The sequence below is a fragment of the Scyliorhinus torazame genome, chromosome 10 (genome assembly GCF_047496885.1).
Source record: "Scyliorhinus torazame isolate Kashiwa2021f chromosome 10, sScyTor2.1, whole genome shotgun sequence".
Lineage (NCBI taxonomy): Eukaryota > Metazoa > Chordata > Chondrichthyes > Carcharhiniformes > Scyliorhinidae > Scyliorhinus > Scyliorhinus torazame.
The window spans coordinates 191551896-191568367 of record NC_092716.1 but is presented as its reverse complement, the minus strand read 5'-3'; the positions used below and the strand labels follow the sequence as shown (position 1 = coordinate 191568367).

Genomic DNA, 16472 nt, shown 5'->3' with positions numbered 1-16472 from the left:
GACAGAAATCTTTGGATCCTCGCTGTCTTCAGGGGATGTCCCGGAGGACTGGAGAATAGCCAATGTTGTTCCTCTGTTTAAGAAGGATAGCAAGGATAATCCCGGGAACTACAGGCCGGTGAGCCTTACTTCAGTGGTAGGGAAATTACTGGAGAGAATTCTTCGAGACAGGATCTACTTCCATTTGGAAGCAAATGGACGTATTAGTGAGAGGCAGCACGGTTTTGTGAAGGGGAGGTCGTGTCTCACTAACTTGATAGAGTTTTTCGAGGAGGTCACTAAGATGATTGATGCAGGTAGGGCAGTAGATGTTGTCTATATGGACTTCAGTAAGGCCTTTGACAAGGTCCCTCATGGTAGACTAGTACAAAAGGTGAAGTCACACGGGATCAGGGGTGAGCTGGCAAGGTGGATACAGAACTGGCTAGGCCATAGAAGGCAGAGAGTAGCAATGGAGGGATGCTTTTCTAATTGGAGGGCTGTGACCAGTGGTGTTCCACAGGGATCAGTGCTGGGACCTTTGCTCTTTGTAGTATATATAAATGATTTGGAGGAAAATGTAACTGGTCTGATTAGTAAGTTTGCAGACGACACAAAGGTTGGTGGAATTGCGGATAGCGATAAGGACTGTCGGAGGATACAGCAGGATTTAGATTGTCTGGAGACTTGGGCGGAGAGATGGCAGATGGAGTTTAATCCGGACAAATGTGAGGTAATGCATTTTGGAAGGTCTAATGCAGGTAGGGAATATACAGTGAATGGTAGAACCCTCAAGAGTATTGAAAGTCAAAGAGATCTAGGAGTACAGGTCCACAGGTCATTGAAAGGGGCAACACAGGTGGAGAAGGTAGTCAAGAAGGCATACGGCATGCTTGCCTTCATTGGCCGGGGCATTGAGTATAAGAATTGGCAAATCATGTTGCAGCTGTATAGAACCTTAGTTAGGCCACACTACCAGAAGGATGTGGAGGCTTTAGAGAGGGTGCAGCAGAGATTTACCAGAATGTTGCCTGGTATGGAGGGCATTAGCTATGAGGAGCGGTTGAATAAACTCGGTTTGTTCTCACTGGAACGAAGGGGGTTGAGGGGAGACCTGATAGAGGTATACAAAATTATGAGGGGCATAGACAGAGTGGATAGTCAGAGGCTTTTCCCCAGGGTAGAGGGGTCAATTACTAGGGGGCATAGGTTTAAGGTGAGAAGGGCAAGGTTTAGAGTAGATGTACGAGGCAAGTTTTTTACGCAGAGGGTAGTGGGTGCCTGGAACCCGCTACCAGAGGAGGTAGTGGAAGCAGGGACGATAGGGACATCTAAGGGGCATCTTGACAAATATATGGATAGGATGGGAATAGAAGGATACGGACCCAGGAAGTGTAGAAGATTGTAGTTTAGTCGGGCAGCATGGTCGGCACGGGCTTGGAGGGCCGAAGGGCCTGTTCCTGTGCTGTACATTTCTTTGTTCTTTGTTTGTTTGTAAACAATTTTGAGGTATTTTTGGCATATAAAACAATGACATTGTATAGTACTGTACAAAAAAGAAAAGCAAATAACACATAGCACAAACCACAACTCCATTCTCACAAAGACCTGCCTAAACCACCCCTACTCTGCTCTACCCTAACCGCCCCCCCCCCTTCCCCCCACCCTGCTGACGGTTAATTCTCCGCGAAGAAGTCAATGAATGGCTGCCACCTCCGGGCAAACCCCGATGGTGAACCTCTCAAGGCGAATTTAACTTTCTCTAGACCGAGAAAGCTCGCCATGTCCGATAGCCATACTTCGGACTTCGGGCGCCTCGGGTCCCTCCATGCCAACAGTATTCGTTGCCGGGCTACCAGGGAAGCAAAGGCCAAGACGTCGGCCTCCTTCTCCTCCTGGACTCCCGGGTCCTCCGACACCCCAAGGATTGCCACCTCAGGACTCATTACCACCCCAATTTTCAAAACCTGGGACATGATGTCCGCGAATCCCTGCCAGTGGTACCCCTGAGTCTAGGGCACGACCAGAACATGTGTACGTGATTAGCCGGCCCACCGGCGCATCTGGCACACTTGTCCTCCAGCCCGAAGAATTTACTCATCCGGGCCACCGTCATGTGGGCCCGGTGCACGACCTTAAACTGGATCAGACTGAGCCTGGCGCATGTTGCGGTCGTGTTTACTCTGCTCAGGGCTTCTACCCAGACACCGTCCTCCATCTCCCCCCCCCCCCGCCGCCCCCCCCCCCTCCCGGCCCCCTGAGCTCCTCTTCCTACTTAAGCTTCAGGTCCTCAGTCTGTGTATCCTCTGCTCACATTAGTTCTTTGTAAATATCTGAGACTCTACTCTCACCTACCTCTCCCCTCGATAGTACCCTGTCCTGCCTCCCCTTTGGCGGGAGGCATGGGAAGGACGGCACCAGCCTGTGCACAAAATCCCGCACCTGTAAGTATCCAAAGTCACCCCCTCCCCCCCGCCAGCCCAAACCTCTCCTCCACGCCCTCATGCTCAGGAAGCTCCCTTCCAAGAACAAATCACCCACCCTTGCAATCCCTGCCCTCCGCCACAGTCGATACCCACCGTCCATATTCCCCGGGGCAAATCGGTGATTGCCGTAGATTGGGGTCCACACCGATGCCCTCACGTCCCCTATATGCCTCCTCCACTGGCCCCAGATCCGAAAAGCCGCTACCACTATAGGACTGGTGGAGTACTGCGCTAGCGGGAGCGGCAGAGGTGCCGTAACCAGGGCTGCCAAACTGGTGCCCCTGCACGAAGCAGCCTCCATCCGCCCCCAAACCGACCCCGTACCCACCATCCATTTCCTTATCATCGCCACGTTGGCCGCCCAGTAGTAGTTGCTGAAGTTCGGCAAAGCCAGCCCCCCTTCCCCTCTGTTCCTTTTGAGCATCACCTTCCTCACCCGCGGGGACTTCCCCGCCCAGACAAATCCCAGGATAATTTTATTCAGCCTCTTAAAGGAGGACCTTAGGATGAAAACGGGGAGACACTGAAATATGAACAAGGATCTCGGGAGAATCGTCATCTTAACAGTCTGCACCCTCCCCGATAGTGACAGCGGGAGCGCATCCCAACTCCGAGCCTCCTCCCCCACTCGTTCCACTAGTCGGGACAGGTTGAGCTTATGCAACATGCCCCAGTCCCATGCCACCTGTATCTCCAAGTATCTGAAGCTTTCTCCTACCAGCCGGAACGGCAACCCCTTCAGCCTACTCTCCTGCCCCCTCGCCTGAATTACGAACAACTCGCTCTTAGCCACGTTCAGTTGATACCCTGAAAACCAGCCAAATTCCCTCAGGGTTTCCATGATACCATCCATCCCCGCCATTGGGTCCGATAGGTATAACAGCAGGTCATCCGCGTATAACGAGGCTTTATGTTCCACTCCCCCCTGGACCAGCCCTTTCCAGTACCTTGAAGCTCTCAGAGCAATTGCCAGGGGCTCTATGGCCAGCACGAACAGCAGTGAAGAGAGAGGGCAACCCTCTCTTGTCCCGTGGTGCAGTCTGAAATAATTTGATGTCGTCCTGTTCATCCTTACACCAGCCTCTGGGGCCTGATATAACAGCCTAACCCAGTCAATGAACCCCTCCCAGAACCCAAACCTTCCCAGCACCTCCCACAGTTAGTCCCACTCGACCCGGTCAAAAGCCTTTTCCGCATCCATAGCTACCACTATCTCTGCCTCCCTGCTCTCCGGGGGCATCATAATTACTTTAAGCAGCCTTCTTAGATTGGCCATCAGTTGCCTACCCTTTACGAACCCGGTTTGGTCCTCCGCAATTACGTCCGGTACACAGTCCTCAATTCTAGTCGCCAAGATCTTGGCCAGTAATAACTTTACAAGGCTGGTGGAGCAAATGGAGGAGGAGTTCAAGAGGCGGGACGCGTTGCCGCTGTCCTTGGCGGGTAGGGTGCAGTCAATCAAAATGACGTGCTCCCAAGGTTTTTGTTCCTGTTCCAGTGCCTCCCCGTGTTTATCCCGAAGGCTTTTTTCAGGCGGGTTAACAGGAGTATAATGGGGTTTGTGTGGGCGCGAGGTACTCCGAGGGTGAGAAGGGTGTTCCTGGAGCGGAGTAGTGATAGGGGGGGACTGGCGCTGCCCAACCTCTGTGGGTACTACCGGGCCGCCAATGCGACGATGGTGCGCAAGTGGGTGATGGAGGGGGAGGGGGCTGCATGGAAGAGGCTGGAGACGGCTTCCTGTGTGGGTACAAGTCTGGGGGTGCTGGTAATGGTGCCGCTGCCGCTCCCTCCAAGGAGGTATACCACGAGCCCGGTGGTGGTTGCGGCCCTCAAAATTTGGGGGCAGTGGAGGCGGCATAGGGGGGAAGTTGGGGCTTCGGCGTGGACCCCATTACGGGGGAACCACCGGTTCGCCCCAGGAAGAACAGGTGTAGGGTTTTCGGGGTGGCACAGGGCAGGGATACAAAAGTTGAGGGACCTGTTTGTGGATGGGAAGTTCACGAGCTTGGGTGAGCTGGGGAAGGAGTACGGGCTCCCCCCGGGGAACACCTTCAGGTACTTACAGGTAAGGGCGTTTGCCAGACGGCAGGTGGCAGAATTCCCGCGGCTACTGCCATACACAGTACAGGACAGGGTGCTCTCGGGGAGGGGGGGGGGGGGAGTGGGGAAGATCTCGGAAACTTATCAGGTGATGCAGGATGAGGAGGTGGCCTCGGTGGTGGAGTTGAAAGGTAAATGGGAGGAGGAGTTGGGAGAGGAGATCGAACAGGGGATGTGCGCAGATGCCCTAGGGAGGGTGAATTCTTCCTCTTCGTGCGCGAGGCTCAGCCTCATACAGTTTAAGGTGCTGCACAGGGCACACATGACCGGGACAAGGATGAGCCGGTTCTTTGAGGGTGAGTACAGGTGTGTTAGGTGCTCAGGGAGCCCAGCAAATCACACCCATATGTTCTGGGCATGCCCAGCGCTGGAGAAATTTTGGAAGGGCGTAGCGAGGGCGGTGTCGAGCGTGATAGGATCCAGGGTCAGACCGGGCTGGGGGCTCGCAATATTTGGGGTGGCAGAGGAGCCGGGAGTGCAGGAGGCGAAAGAGGCCGGAATTCTGGCCTTTGCATCCCTGGTAGCCCGGCGAAGGATTCTCCTTCAGTGGAAAGATGCGAGGCCTCCAAGCGTGGAATCCTGGATCAGCGATATGGCGGGGTTAATTAAATTGGAGAGGGTGAAACTCGCCTTGAGAGGGTCGGTACAAGGGTTCTTTAGGCGGTGGCAACCGTTCTTAGACTTTCTGGCAGAACGATAGTCATTGGTCAATGGCAGCAGCAGCTTGGGGGTGGGGGGCGTTTACTTTATTTTTGTTTAATGTTGTTTACACTGGAGGGTCTGAGGGGGTGTATTCACCTGTTGTGTTCAGTCGGGGTGTTAATGTTAATTTATTATTTATGTACGGGGGGTGGGGGGGTTTGGGGAGTTGCTTTTTTAGATTGTGTTTTGTACTTAACCCTGTTGGGTTCTTTTTTCTTTCTCATTTTGTTATTGATATTTTATGAAAACCTTTAATAAAAATTATTTTTTAAAAAAGGTCTTGGCCAGTAATTTAGCGTCTACGTTGATCAAAGAGATCGGCCTGTATGACCCACAAGCCTCCGGTTCTTTATCCCGTTTCAGAATAAGCAAAATAGTGGCCTGCGACATCGTCGGGGTTAGAACCCCTCTGTCTCTTGCCTCATTAAAAACCCTGACCAGCACCGGCCCCACTATCTCGGCAAACGTTTTATAAAACTCCACCGGATACCCATCCGGCCCCAGGGCTTTACCCGACTGCATGACCTTCAGGCCCCCCAACACCTCTTCGATCCTGACCAGCGCCCCCAGTCCGTCTACCACCCCCCTACCCACTCTTGGGAAGGTCAGTCCGTCCAGGAATTGCCTCAGTACTCAGGTCTTGGTAAACACGCAGGCTGCTATTGTCCCAAGTACAGCTTTGTGAGCTCTTGGTCCATTGCAGAACCCACTCCTTGTCCAGGTACCTGTGGAACCGGACCACCATCACTCGTGTGGGACCCCCTTTTCGCGGCTGCCTCACCTGCACTCTGTGTGCCCTGTCCACCACCGGCGGGCGAGGGAACACCTCGTTCCCCAGCAGCTTCTGAAACATACCCTCCACATACACGGCAGCATCCAGCCCCTCAACCCCCTCCGGGAGGCCAACGATTCCTACATTCTGCCAGTGAGATCTGTTGTCCAGGTCCGCCAGCCTTTCCAGGAGCATTTTTTGCTGATCCCTCAACCTCCGAATCTCCACGTCCACCACTGTTTGAAAGTTGGCCTGCTCCTCCACCATCTTCTCCAGCTTCTGGAGCTTCTCAGCCTGATCATCCAGCCTTTTTTCCAATCGGTCCATCGATTTCTGGAGCGGCTCAAGTTATCGCGCTTCAGTGCTAAAAAGCCCTCCTGCATGGCCTGTAACATCTGCTCCATTGTAGGCTGGGCTGTCGGCGCCTTGCTCTGGACATCGGCCATATTGGTCTCTCCCATAGCCTCACTGTGCTCTTGCTTGACCACTTCTTCTGCTGTTTACGGTCGCTCCGGCTTCTTAAGTCCATACAACTCTGTATGGGTTGAGTGCCTGAGTACTATTGCTTTCCAATTCCGCGCTAAAAAGCGCAAAAAAGCCGGGGGAACAGGTCCAAAAGTCCGACCGAAACGGGAGCCACCAAATGTGCGACTTACTCCCTCATAGCCGCCACCGGAAGTCTGTCATTACTTGTGTACTGTAACCGACACGTATTCTTGTTGAATGTACAGTGAATCAAATAAAATCTTCAATAAAAACATTTTTTTAAAAAGACAGTTTCCATCTCACATAGAATCCCTCTTCTGACCCCCGAGAGCAAACTTAATCTCCTCTAGTTTTAAAAATTCATACAAATCCCCGAGCCACGCCGACCTCCAATTTGGTAAGAGTTGCCGCCGGGCAGAGAGACAAAGACTACAACATTGCCCCCCCCACTCCCCTCCAGCAGCCCCGGCAGGTCTGAAACACCAAATATCGTCAACAAAGGGCATGGCAACATCCTCACCCCCACTATTTCTGACATAGTGTCGAAGACTGCAGCCCAGAAACCACCCATCTTTGCGCATGCTCAAAAAGTGAGTGTGGGCAGCATGTGGCGCAGTGGTTAGTCCTGGGACTATGGCGCTGAGGGCCGGGGTTTGAATCCCGGCCCTGGGTCACTGTCCGTGTGGAGTTTGCACATTCTCCCCATGTCTGGGTGGGTTTCACCACCACAACCCAAAGATGTGCATGTTAGGTGGATTGGCCATGCTAAATTGCCCTTTAATTGGAAAAGAAATAATTGGGTATTCTAAATTTATTTTTAAAACGTATGAGCGTGATTCGCCAGCCCTCTTCCACATCTCTCACTTGCATCCTCCACCTCCGGGGAAAACCCACTCATACAGGCCCGAGTCATATAGGCCCTATGCACTACCTTAAACTGTATCAGGCTCATCCTAGCACAGGATGAGGTAGAATTTATCTGGGTGCATAATTTCATCACTCCAGGCCCCCTCCCCCTCCCCCAAGCTCAATCACCAATTCCTCCCCCAATTTCTGCCTCATCTCCTCCACTGAAGCCTTCTCCGTTCCACAAACCACCAGTAAATGTCACCAATCCCCCCACCCAGTTCAGCCTGAGTTAACAACTTGTCCAATAGTGTATACTTTGGCAGCTGTGGGAACCAGGGCAACTGCTTATGTGCAAAATCCCAGACCTGAAAATATCTGGATTTGCGCTGCCTTTGAGGTGGTAAAGAGCTGGATAGATAAAGGGAACCAGCAGATATAATATAATTGCTTTCCAAAAAAAAAAAAGAGTTTGATAATGTACCACACAAAAGGCTGCTTAGCATGGATAGAAGATTGCCTAAACTAACAAAAGACAGTTGCGATAAGAGGAGCATTTTCAGGATGGCAACCTGTAACTAGTGGAGTTCCACAGGGATCAGGTCTTCCTACCAAAATGAATCACTTCATGCCTCTCTGCAATAAATTTCAGCTGCCACTTGTCTGCCTATTTCACCAGCCCAAGTCCTCTTGCAAGTTCATCACTATCCTCCTCACAGTTCATGAACTCTGAAGTTTGAAGTGACCCACAAATTTTGAAATTGTGCACCGGAAACCCAAGTCCAGGTCATTAACATGGATCAGAAAAAAGCAGTAGGGCTAACACCAAACCCTGAGGGGCCTCATAATATATCTTCCTCGAAGCCAAAACACAATCGTTCACCACTACTCTGTTTCATGTCAATCAGACAGATTTGTATTCATGCCACCACTGTCCTGCTCATTCCTTGGGCTTTAACTTTGCTGACAATCCTGTTAAGTGGCACTTTACCACATGCCTTTTTGAAGTCCATGTACGTATTAGCCTCTTCAGAATTCAAACACCTTAGTCGAATATGATTTGCTCTTAATAAACATATGCTGGCTTTCCCTAAATAATGCATGTTTGTACTGTTAATTCTGTCCAAAATTATTGTTTCTAAAATCTTTCCCACCACTGAGGTTAAATGACTGACCCATTTTTTAAAGTAAATTTAAAGTACCCAATTCATTTATTTTTCCAATTAAGGGGCAATTTAGCATTGCCAATCCACCTAGCCTGCACATCTTTGGATTGTGGACACGGAACCCATGCAAACACAGGGAGAATGTGAAAACTCCACACGGACAGTGACCCAGAGCCGAGATCGAGCATGGGACCTCAGCGCCGTGAGGCAGCAGTGCTAACTACTGTGCCACCGTGCTGCCCATCTTAAACTCTTTTTTTAAGGTGTAACATTTTAAATTCTCGGAGGATGGGAAGATTGTGGCCCGTGCCTCTGCAATTTCCACCCTTACTTCCCTCAGTGCCCTTGGATGCATCTCACCTGACCTAGTGTCTGATCAATTGTAAGCACAGCAAGTCTATCTGGTCTATCCTCTCTTTTGCACTTTTTAGCTCATCTAATGTCTCAACTACCACCTCTTTCACTATGACTTAGTCAGCATCTTCTTCCTTGGTAAAGATAGATAAAAGCTCTCATTTAGTATCTTAGCCATACCCCAGTCTCCACAAGTGCAAATATTTTGGTCCCACTCCTTTTACCACCCTTTTACTATTTCTATGTCAAAGGAAGACTTTTGGATTCCTTTTTTAAGTTAGCTGCCAGTTAGGGGCAGCACGGTGGCCCAGTGGTTAGCCCTGCAGTCTCACTGCGCCGAGGTCACAGGTTCGATCCTGGCTCTGGGTCACTGTCTGTGTGGAGTAAGCACGTTTTCCCCATGTTTGCGTATGTTTCACCCCCACAACCCAAAGATATGTAGGATAGGTGGATTGGCCACGCTAAATTGCCCCTTAATTGGAACAAATGAATTGGGCACTCTAAGTTTATTTTTTAAAATGTTAGATGCCAGTCTCTTCTCATACTCTCTCTTTGCTTCTCATTTTTTTTTTTCATTTGACTGATCTTTCTACATTCAGTCTGGCTCTCAATTGTATTATCTATCTGACATCTGCCATACACAAGCTTTCTATGTTGCACCTCACCATCTATCATTTTCCCAAAGCATTTAACAGGAGTGTTAGGAAACAAAAAGTGACACTGACCCAAAGAGGGAGATATAGGTAGCCTTTAAGGAACGAACGTCGGAAATGAAGAGAGCGGTGGAGAGGACGAGGGAGGAAATTCCAGAGAGCTCTGAGGATAGATAGCTGAAGGTACAGCCACCAATGATGAAGGGGGGTGCTGAAGAGGACAGAGTTGGCGGAAGATTGATATGTCCAAGGATTTCAGGGCCGGAGGAGATCACAGAGAAAGGTGGGATCAAAGTGGAATTTGAAAACAAGAAGATAGCATCAAATATGGTCTTTGCTTTAGGTGTTTCTCGAAGAATTCTAAAATTAGTGCTTTCCTGACAACGTACCCAATTTCTTTCATCAAATGTCAACACATTATATATAGAGAGAGATTGATGAGGGAAAATGGTTTCCACAGACAGAAAGGTCAGTAACCAAAGAGCACAGACTGAAGATAAACGGTAAAAGACCCAGATATGGTTTTGTGAAACAAAATAAGCAAGATATCATGATCTGGAATGTACTTCCTGAAAGTGTGGTAGAAGACGACTTAATAGTAACTTTCAAAAGGGGATTGGATGAATATTTGGAAAATAAATATTTGTAGGATTATGGGATGTGGGGTGGGGGAGTGGGGGGGGGTTAGTGGATCTAATTGGATAACTCATTCCAAACAGTTGGCACAGACATGATGGGCTGAATGGCTTCCTTCTGTACTAAGATTCTATGATTGTCTCCCAGTTCGCAACCTGGCAATGCTGCCTTTTTAAAAAAACAAATCATGCTGAAAAACATTCTGCAGCTACGAAACCTTGTAAAAACCAAATAAAAAGCCAGTCTGTTGAGAAGTCAGTCAGTCGAGCCACAAGATTATCTCCTTGGGCTTCAGTTCAAATCCCCAGTCTCGTGTGCCACTTCAACTCGAGTTGAGCAGATGTCATTTTGTGAGCACTCGAGTCAGGGCCACAAGATGGAGCTCTTTGCAGCCAGGAAGTAACCAAGAGTCAGGAGCTCTCAACAAGGCGCAGAAAAATTCTAACTTCCTGGAGGGCTTAAAATAAAACGTTTGTTATGCAGTTACATTTAGGAATTGCCAACCAGCCAAGAATTGCCGTGAGCACACAAAAATTGCACAAACATTATTTTTTACCCACTTTCTTTTATTATTAGTGTAATCATAATTACATGATTACAATGCAATGTTATGTTACATATAATCTTGTAGATGGGAAAATTGTCTGTTTATAGTCATAAAATCCAGGCACGAGAGACTATTTAGCCTGTCCTGCTGGCGCCGGCTCTTTGAAAGAGCTATCCAGTTAGTCCCACTGTCCCTGATCTTTCTCCTTAGCCCTGGAAAAATTTGCTGGAATATTTATCAAATTTCTTTTTAAATTTTAATATTCATTCTGTTTCCACTGTCCTTACAGATGCGCATTCTAGATTTCAACAGCTTGCTGCGCAACACAAAATTTCATCCCCCCTCTGCCAATTACCTTAAATCTCTCCGGTTACTGACTGCTCTGGTGCTATAAAAAGTTTCTCTTTATTCGTTAAAAACCTTCAAGATTTTGAGCACCTTTAATAAATCTCCTCTTGCCCTTCGCTGCTCAAAGAAGCCCGTCAGTCAAGAACCACCCAATTGGGTAGTAAAGGGGCTATTTGCTTTCTGCTTGGCGATGGGAAGGCGACATACTGCTTGGACGGATGGATCAAGTGGTCAATGGTGGGGTTGTGGGGGTGGACCAATGGGGGGTCAAGGAGCCTCTGGGAATACGTCTAAGTGATTGGCAATCGAGTAATGGAGATATATGTGGCTCAAACCGTTGGTTACAGAAGGAAGATTCATTGTAAGCCACAGAGGTAGTAAAATCAATTGGTTAATGTTTGAACAGCATCCTTATTTATCTAAAGAAATAGTTAGATGTTGTTGTGCCTGTGCGCCTGAATACACTTTGTAAAAAAACTTTTACATAACTCAGATCAGGGTAATAATAACAATAATGTGAGTCCGATTAAGGCAAACTTTTGTAGTTAATTAAACTTCATCTGACCAGTCCAATGCTATCCTTGAGGACAGAGTTTTGCTTATGTTGTGATTAAAATTCCAGTAGGAACTTAAATGGGAAGAAATATGCCAGCCTCGAAAACAAGACACAGCTGAGCACGAGGGCAACAAACTAGGAATGAAAGAACAAATTTGCATTTATATAGTGCCTTTCAAATCCTCATCACATCTCAACGTACTTAAAAACTTGCTGTGGAGTCTTTCACAGCACAGAAACAGGTCACCCGGCACCAAGGGTCTACACTGGTATGTATATCCGCACAAATCTGCTTGCTCTACTTCATCTAACAGTATATCCTTCTATTCATTTCCCTCCTTATCATCTCTCTTTATGTTCACCTGAAGAGGCAGAAGGAGCCTCAGTTTAATGTGTCACCTGAAAGGTGTTCCCTCCGCACTGCATTGAAGGTCTCAACCTAGATTATGCCCGACTCGCTGGAGTGGGACCTGAACCCATAATCTTTCTGATTTAAGAAGCGGGAGTGCTGCCCGCTGAGCCAAGGCCCTGACTTTTTCAAATGGCAGAGCGTCGGTGAGTGTCCCCACCGACTGCGACAGGCTCACTGCCATTTTACGCTCCAACAAACATTCGCTGATAGCAGGCATGACCTCTGTCCCCATATGGACACAAGTCCTGCCATGTGGAGCTGCCAGCCAATCAAATTGGCCGACAGCTCTCCGTCCCTCCAGGCAAAGCGCTGCAGTGGCCGGTAGTGGGATTGCAACAATATGCTTGTGCTAAAGTGCCAGGACATGGAGGCCAGGTAAGTGGCTTGAGTCCCAGGATAGGAGGGGTGGGGGCCGCTAGGAATAGGTTATTGTTAGATAGACTTGGGAGTAAGGGAGGGTGGAAGGCCCAGAGGTGTCTGCTCCTGGAGCGGAGGACACTCCCAGTCAGAAGGGGATTTCTGATAAAAGCACTCTCACTATCCCTCCATCTTCCCATCTGAAAGTGAAAATCTTTATTTTGTACCCTGAGCTATCCAGCACCTGTTCGTCCCAAACTGAGGCTGGTGGGCAAAAGACCTTAAGTGGCCATTTAACAGCTTTAATTGGGGCAATAATGAGATTCCAATCTGAGGCCTGACCCGCCCCCACTGTAAAAATTGCTTCCAGGTGGGGGCAGGGGGGATTCCAGAGGAATCCCTTCAATGCAATTTCATGCTCTTCAAGGTGGGGGGCTGTGCAGGGTAAAATTCAGGTCAACGACTTGACAAAACATAGAAAGATAGGATTGAAGAGGAGATCACACACTTACCCAGAATTTCACAAGGAAAAAAGCATTATGGGGTCCTTTCCCATATAATTCTTTAAGGCCACCTTTCTTCTCTGGGAATTTATCATAAATTTGGCGAATATCCACGGATTCAAGCAAAGGGTCGCTGTAGGAATGATTGGTCTGTCCAATATGTACAAAGAGGTGCTTGTTGTACTGTTGATAAAAAAGTTACAAAGTCATATATAAGCCATTCAAACCCATTCGAACTCAAACTAGAAGGTAGCAGAGTAGCTATCTATTTCAGAGACCTGAGCTAATAATCCAACAAATTCAAATCCCACAGTGGCAGTTTGAGAATCTAATTCAGCATAGATAAAATCGAGATCATCAGTATAAGTGACCACAAAGGTGTTGGGTTAATGCAAAAACGCAACTGGTTCACTCATGTCCCTTTAGGGAAGGAAACCTGCCTACCTTATGCAGTCAGGCCCTTAAATGGGACCCCAGTCCCACACAAACATAGTTGACTCTTAACTGCCCTCTGAACTGGTTTAGCAAGAGAGTTAAGGAAACTAAAGTTGGGGAATAAATGATGACCGTGCCAGATTCCAATAAAAAAGATAGGAGCATTCTATCATAATATTGGCCTAGATCCAACAAGAGTGCTCGGCACATTGCCACTGCCCAAAGACATTACTCCCCCACCCACAGTACTGCCCATTTTCTCCGGGTTCTTCTAGTCCCAGTTGAAGCAGAAATGGTCAACGCAGCGTCTCCAGGCTAAGTCCAGCGAGGTAGTGGAGTCGAGAGAAGGAGAGGACACACAGTAGTTGCCATACTCAGGGAAATTTTTAAGGGTCCAAGTCCTTTCAGGAATGTGTCTGGTTAATGAACGGGTGAGTGGATGAATGAGTGAGTGGATGAGTGACTGAGTGGACGAGTCAGTGATTGGACGAGTGAGCGAGCGGATGAGTGAGCGAGCAGATGAGTGAGCGAGCGGACGAGCGAGTGGAATAGCGACTGAATGGGTGGGTGGGTGAGATGAATAGTCAGGTGTTGCCTGCAAGATGGGATGCGTTGGTGGGGAGTAACAGTAGGACGAGTAGCTGGGTGGTCAGGGAGGTGGTCAGGGGTAGTCAGGTGTTTGGGGCGGGGGGTGGGGGTGGGGGGTGGGGGGGGGGGGGGGGGGGGGGGGGAGGTGGTTGTGATGCTCAGCCAGCTGTTAGACCAGATATGAGAGTGTCTAACATTTCCTGGGTAACTGTTCAGGTAAGTGCCTTTTATTTGGCCCAAAGTTTGGAAATATTCAGGGAGGGTCCCAGGCAGCAGGAAATCAGCCCATCAGAAGATTAAACTTCCCGATCAATTGCAGCGTATGTCTAATGTCAGGAAGCCCGCAGGTCCTGACATGCATCTTCTGTCATATACCCGATGTCTGACGATCTGGATACCTGAAAATGTGGTCCTCCCGAGCAGCACTGTGGGTGTACCTAAGCATCAGGGACGGCAGTGGTTCAAGAAGTCAGATTACACCACCAGGAAGGCAGAGGTGCAGTGGAGGAAGGCCATGGGGTCGGTCTACAAGTATGGGGAAAAGGCAAGCCGGATGCTGGCGCATCAGCTTTGGAAGCGGGACGCAGCTAGGGAGATCAGGGGAGTTAAGGACAGGGGAGGGAGCGTGTTGCGGAGTGGGGTTGGCATCAATGGGGTCTTCAGGGACTTCTACGAGGAATTGTACCGATCTGAGCCCCCACGGGAGGAGGGAGGGATGGGCCGTTTCCTGGACCAATTGAGGTTTCCAAAGGTGGAAGAGGGACTGGTGGCGGGACTGGGGGCCCCGATTGGGCTGGAGGAGCTGATCAAAGGGATAGGAAGCATGCAGGCGGGGAAGGCACCGGGGCCGGATGGTTTCCCGGTTGAGTTCTATAAAAAATATATGGACCTGTTGGGGCCGCTGTTAGTTAGGACCTTCAATGAGGCAAGGGGGGGGGGGGGGGGGGGCTTTACCCCCGACGATATCCCGGGCACTGATCTCCTTGATCCTGAAGCGGGACAAGGATCCCCTGCAATGTGGGTCTTACAGACCGATTTCCTTGCTAAATGTAGATGCCAAGGTGCTGGCGAAGGTCTTAGCCACGAGGATTGAGGATTGTGTGCCGCAGATCATCCATGAAGACCAGACGGGGTTTGTGAAGGGGAGACAGTTGAACGCGAATGTGCGGAGGCTTTTGAACGTTATCATGATGCCGGCGAGGGAGGGGGAGGCGGAGATAGTGGTGGCGATGGACGCTGAGAAAGCCTTCGATAGGGTAGAGTGGGGGTACCTGTGGGAGGTGCTGAAGAGGTTCAGGTTTGGGGATGGGTTTGTCAGGTGGGTTAGGCTGTTGTATGAGGTCCCGATGGCGAGTGTGGCCACAAATAGGAGGAGGTCCCAGTACTTTCAGTTGCACTGAGGGACGAGACAGGGGTGTCCCCTGTCCCCCCTGCTCTTCGCACTGGCGATTGAACCCCTGGCTATGGCACTGAGAGAGTCGAGGAACGGGAGGGGGTTGGTGCGGGATGGGGAGGAGAATAGGGTGTCGCTTTATGCGGACGACCTGCTGCTGTATGTGGCGGACCCGGTGGGAGGAATGCCAGAGGTAATGAGGATCCTAAGGGAATTCGGGGACTTTTCGGGGTACAAGCTCAATATGGGGAAGAGTGAGCTGTTCGTAGTTCAGCTAGGGGACCAGGAGAGGGGGATTGGTGAGCTCCCACTAAAAAGGGCGGAGAGGAGCTTACGATATTTGGTGGTCCAGGTGGCCAGGAGCTGGGGGGCCCTGCATAGGCTTAACTTTACAAGGCTGGTGGAGCAAATGGAGGAGGAGTTCAAGAGGTAGGATGCGTTGCTGCTGTCCCTGGCGAGTAGGGTGCAGTCAATCAAAATGACGGTGCTCCCAAGGTTTTTGTTCCTGTTCCAGTGCCTCCCCGTGTTTACCCCAAAGGCTTTTTTCAGGCGGGTTAACAGGAGTATAATAGGGTTTGTGTGGGCGCGAGGGACTCAGAGGGTGAGAAGGGTGTTCCTGGAGCGGAGTAGAGATAGGGGGGGGGGCTGGCGCTGCCCAACCTCTGTGGGTACTACTGGGCCGCCAATGCGACAATGGTGCGCAAGTGGGTGATGGAGGGGGAGGGGGGCTGCATGGAAGAGGCTGTAGATGGCGTCTTGTGTGGGTACGAGTCTGGGGGCGCTGGCAACGGCGCCGCTGCCGCTCCCTCCAAGGAGGTATACCACGAGCCCGGTGGTGGCCCTCAAAATCTGGGGGCAGTGGAGGCGGCATAGGGGGGAGGTTAGGGCCTCAGCGTGGACCCCATTATGGGGGAACCACCGGTTTGCCCCAGGAAGAACAGGTGGAGTGTTTTCGGGGTGGCACAGGGCAGGGATACGAAAGTTGGGGGCCCTGTTTGTGGACGGGAAGTTCGCGAGCTTGGGTGAGCTGGAGGAGAAGTATGGGCTCCCCCCGGGGAACACCTTCAGGTACTTACAGGTAAGGGCGTTTGCCAGACGGCAGGTGGTGGAATTCCCACGGCTACTGCCACACACAGTACAGGACAGGGTGCTA

At 50.1% G+C, this 16472-nt stretch overlaps 1 protein-coding gene across 3 annotated transcripts in view; it reads right to left on the bottom strand.

The window, feature by feature from the left end:
- Window positions 1-16472, bottom strand: part of tead1a (TEA domain family member 1a) — a 356877-nt gene that overhangs the window by 43414 nt on the left and 296991 nt on the right. For all 3 annotated transcript variants that reach the window (XM_072466178.1, XM_072466177.1, XM_072466179.1), the window contains exon 10: window positions 12913-13086. In XM_072466178.1, coding sequence (XP_072322279.1) covers window positions 12913-13086 — 174 coding nt within the window. The remainder of the gene's footprint in view (window positions 1-12912; window positions 13087-16472) is intronic.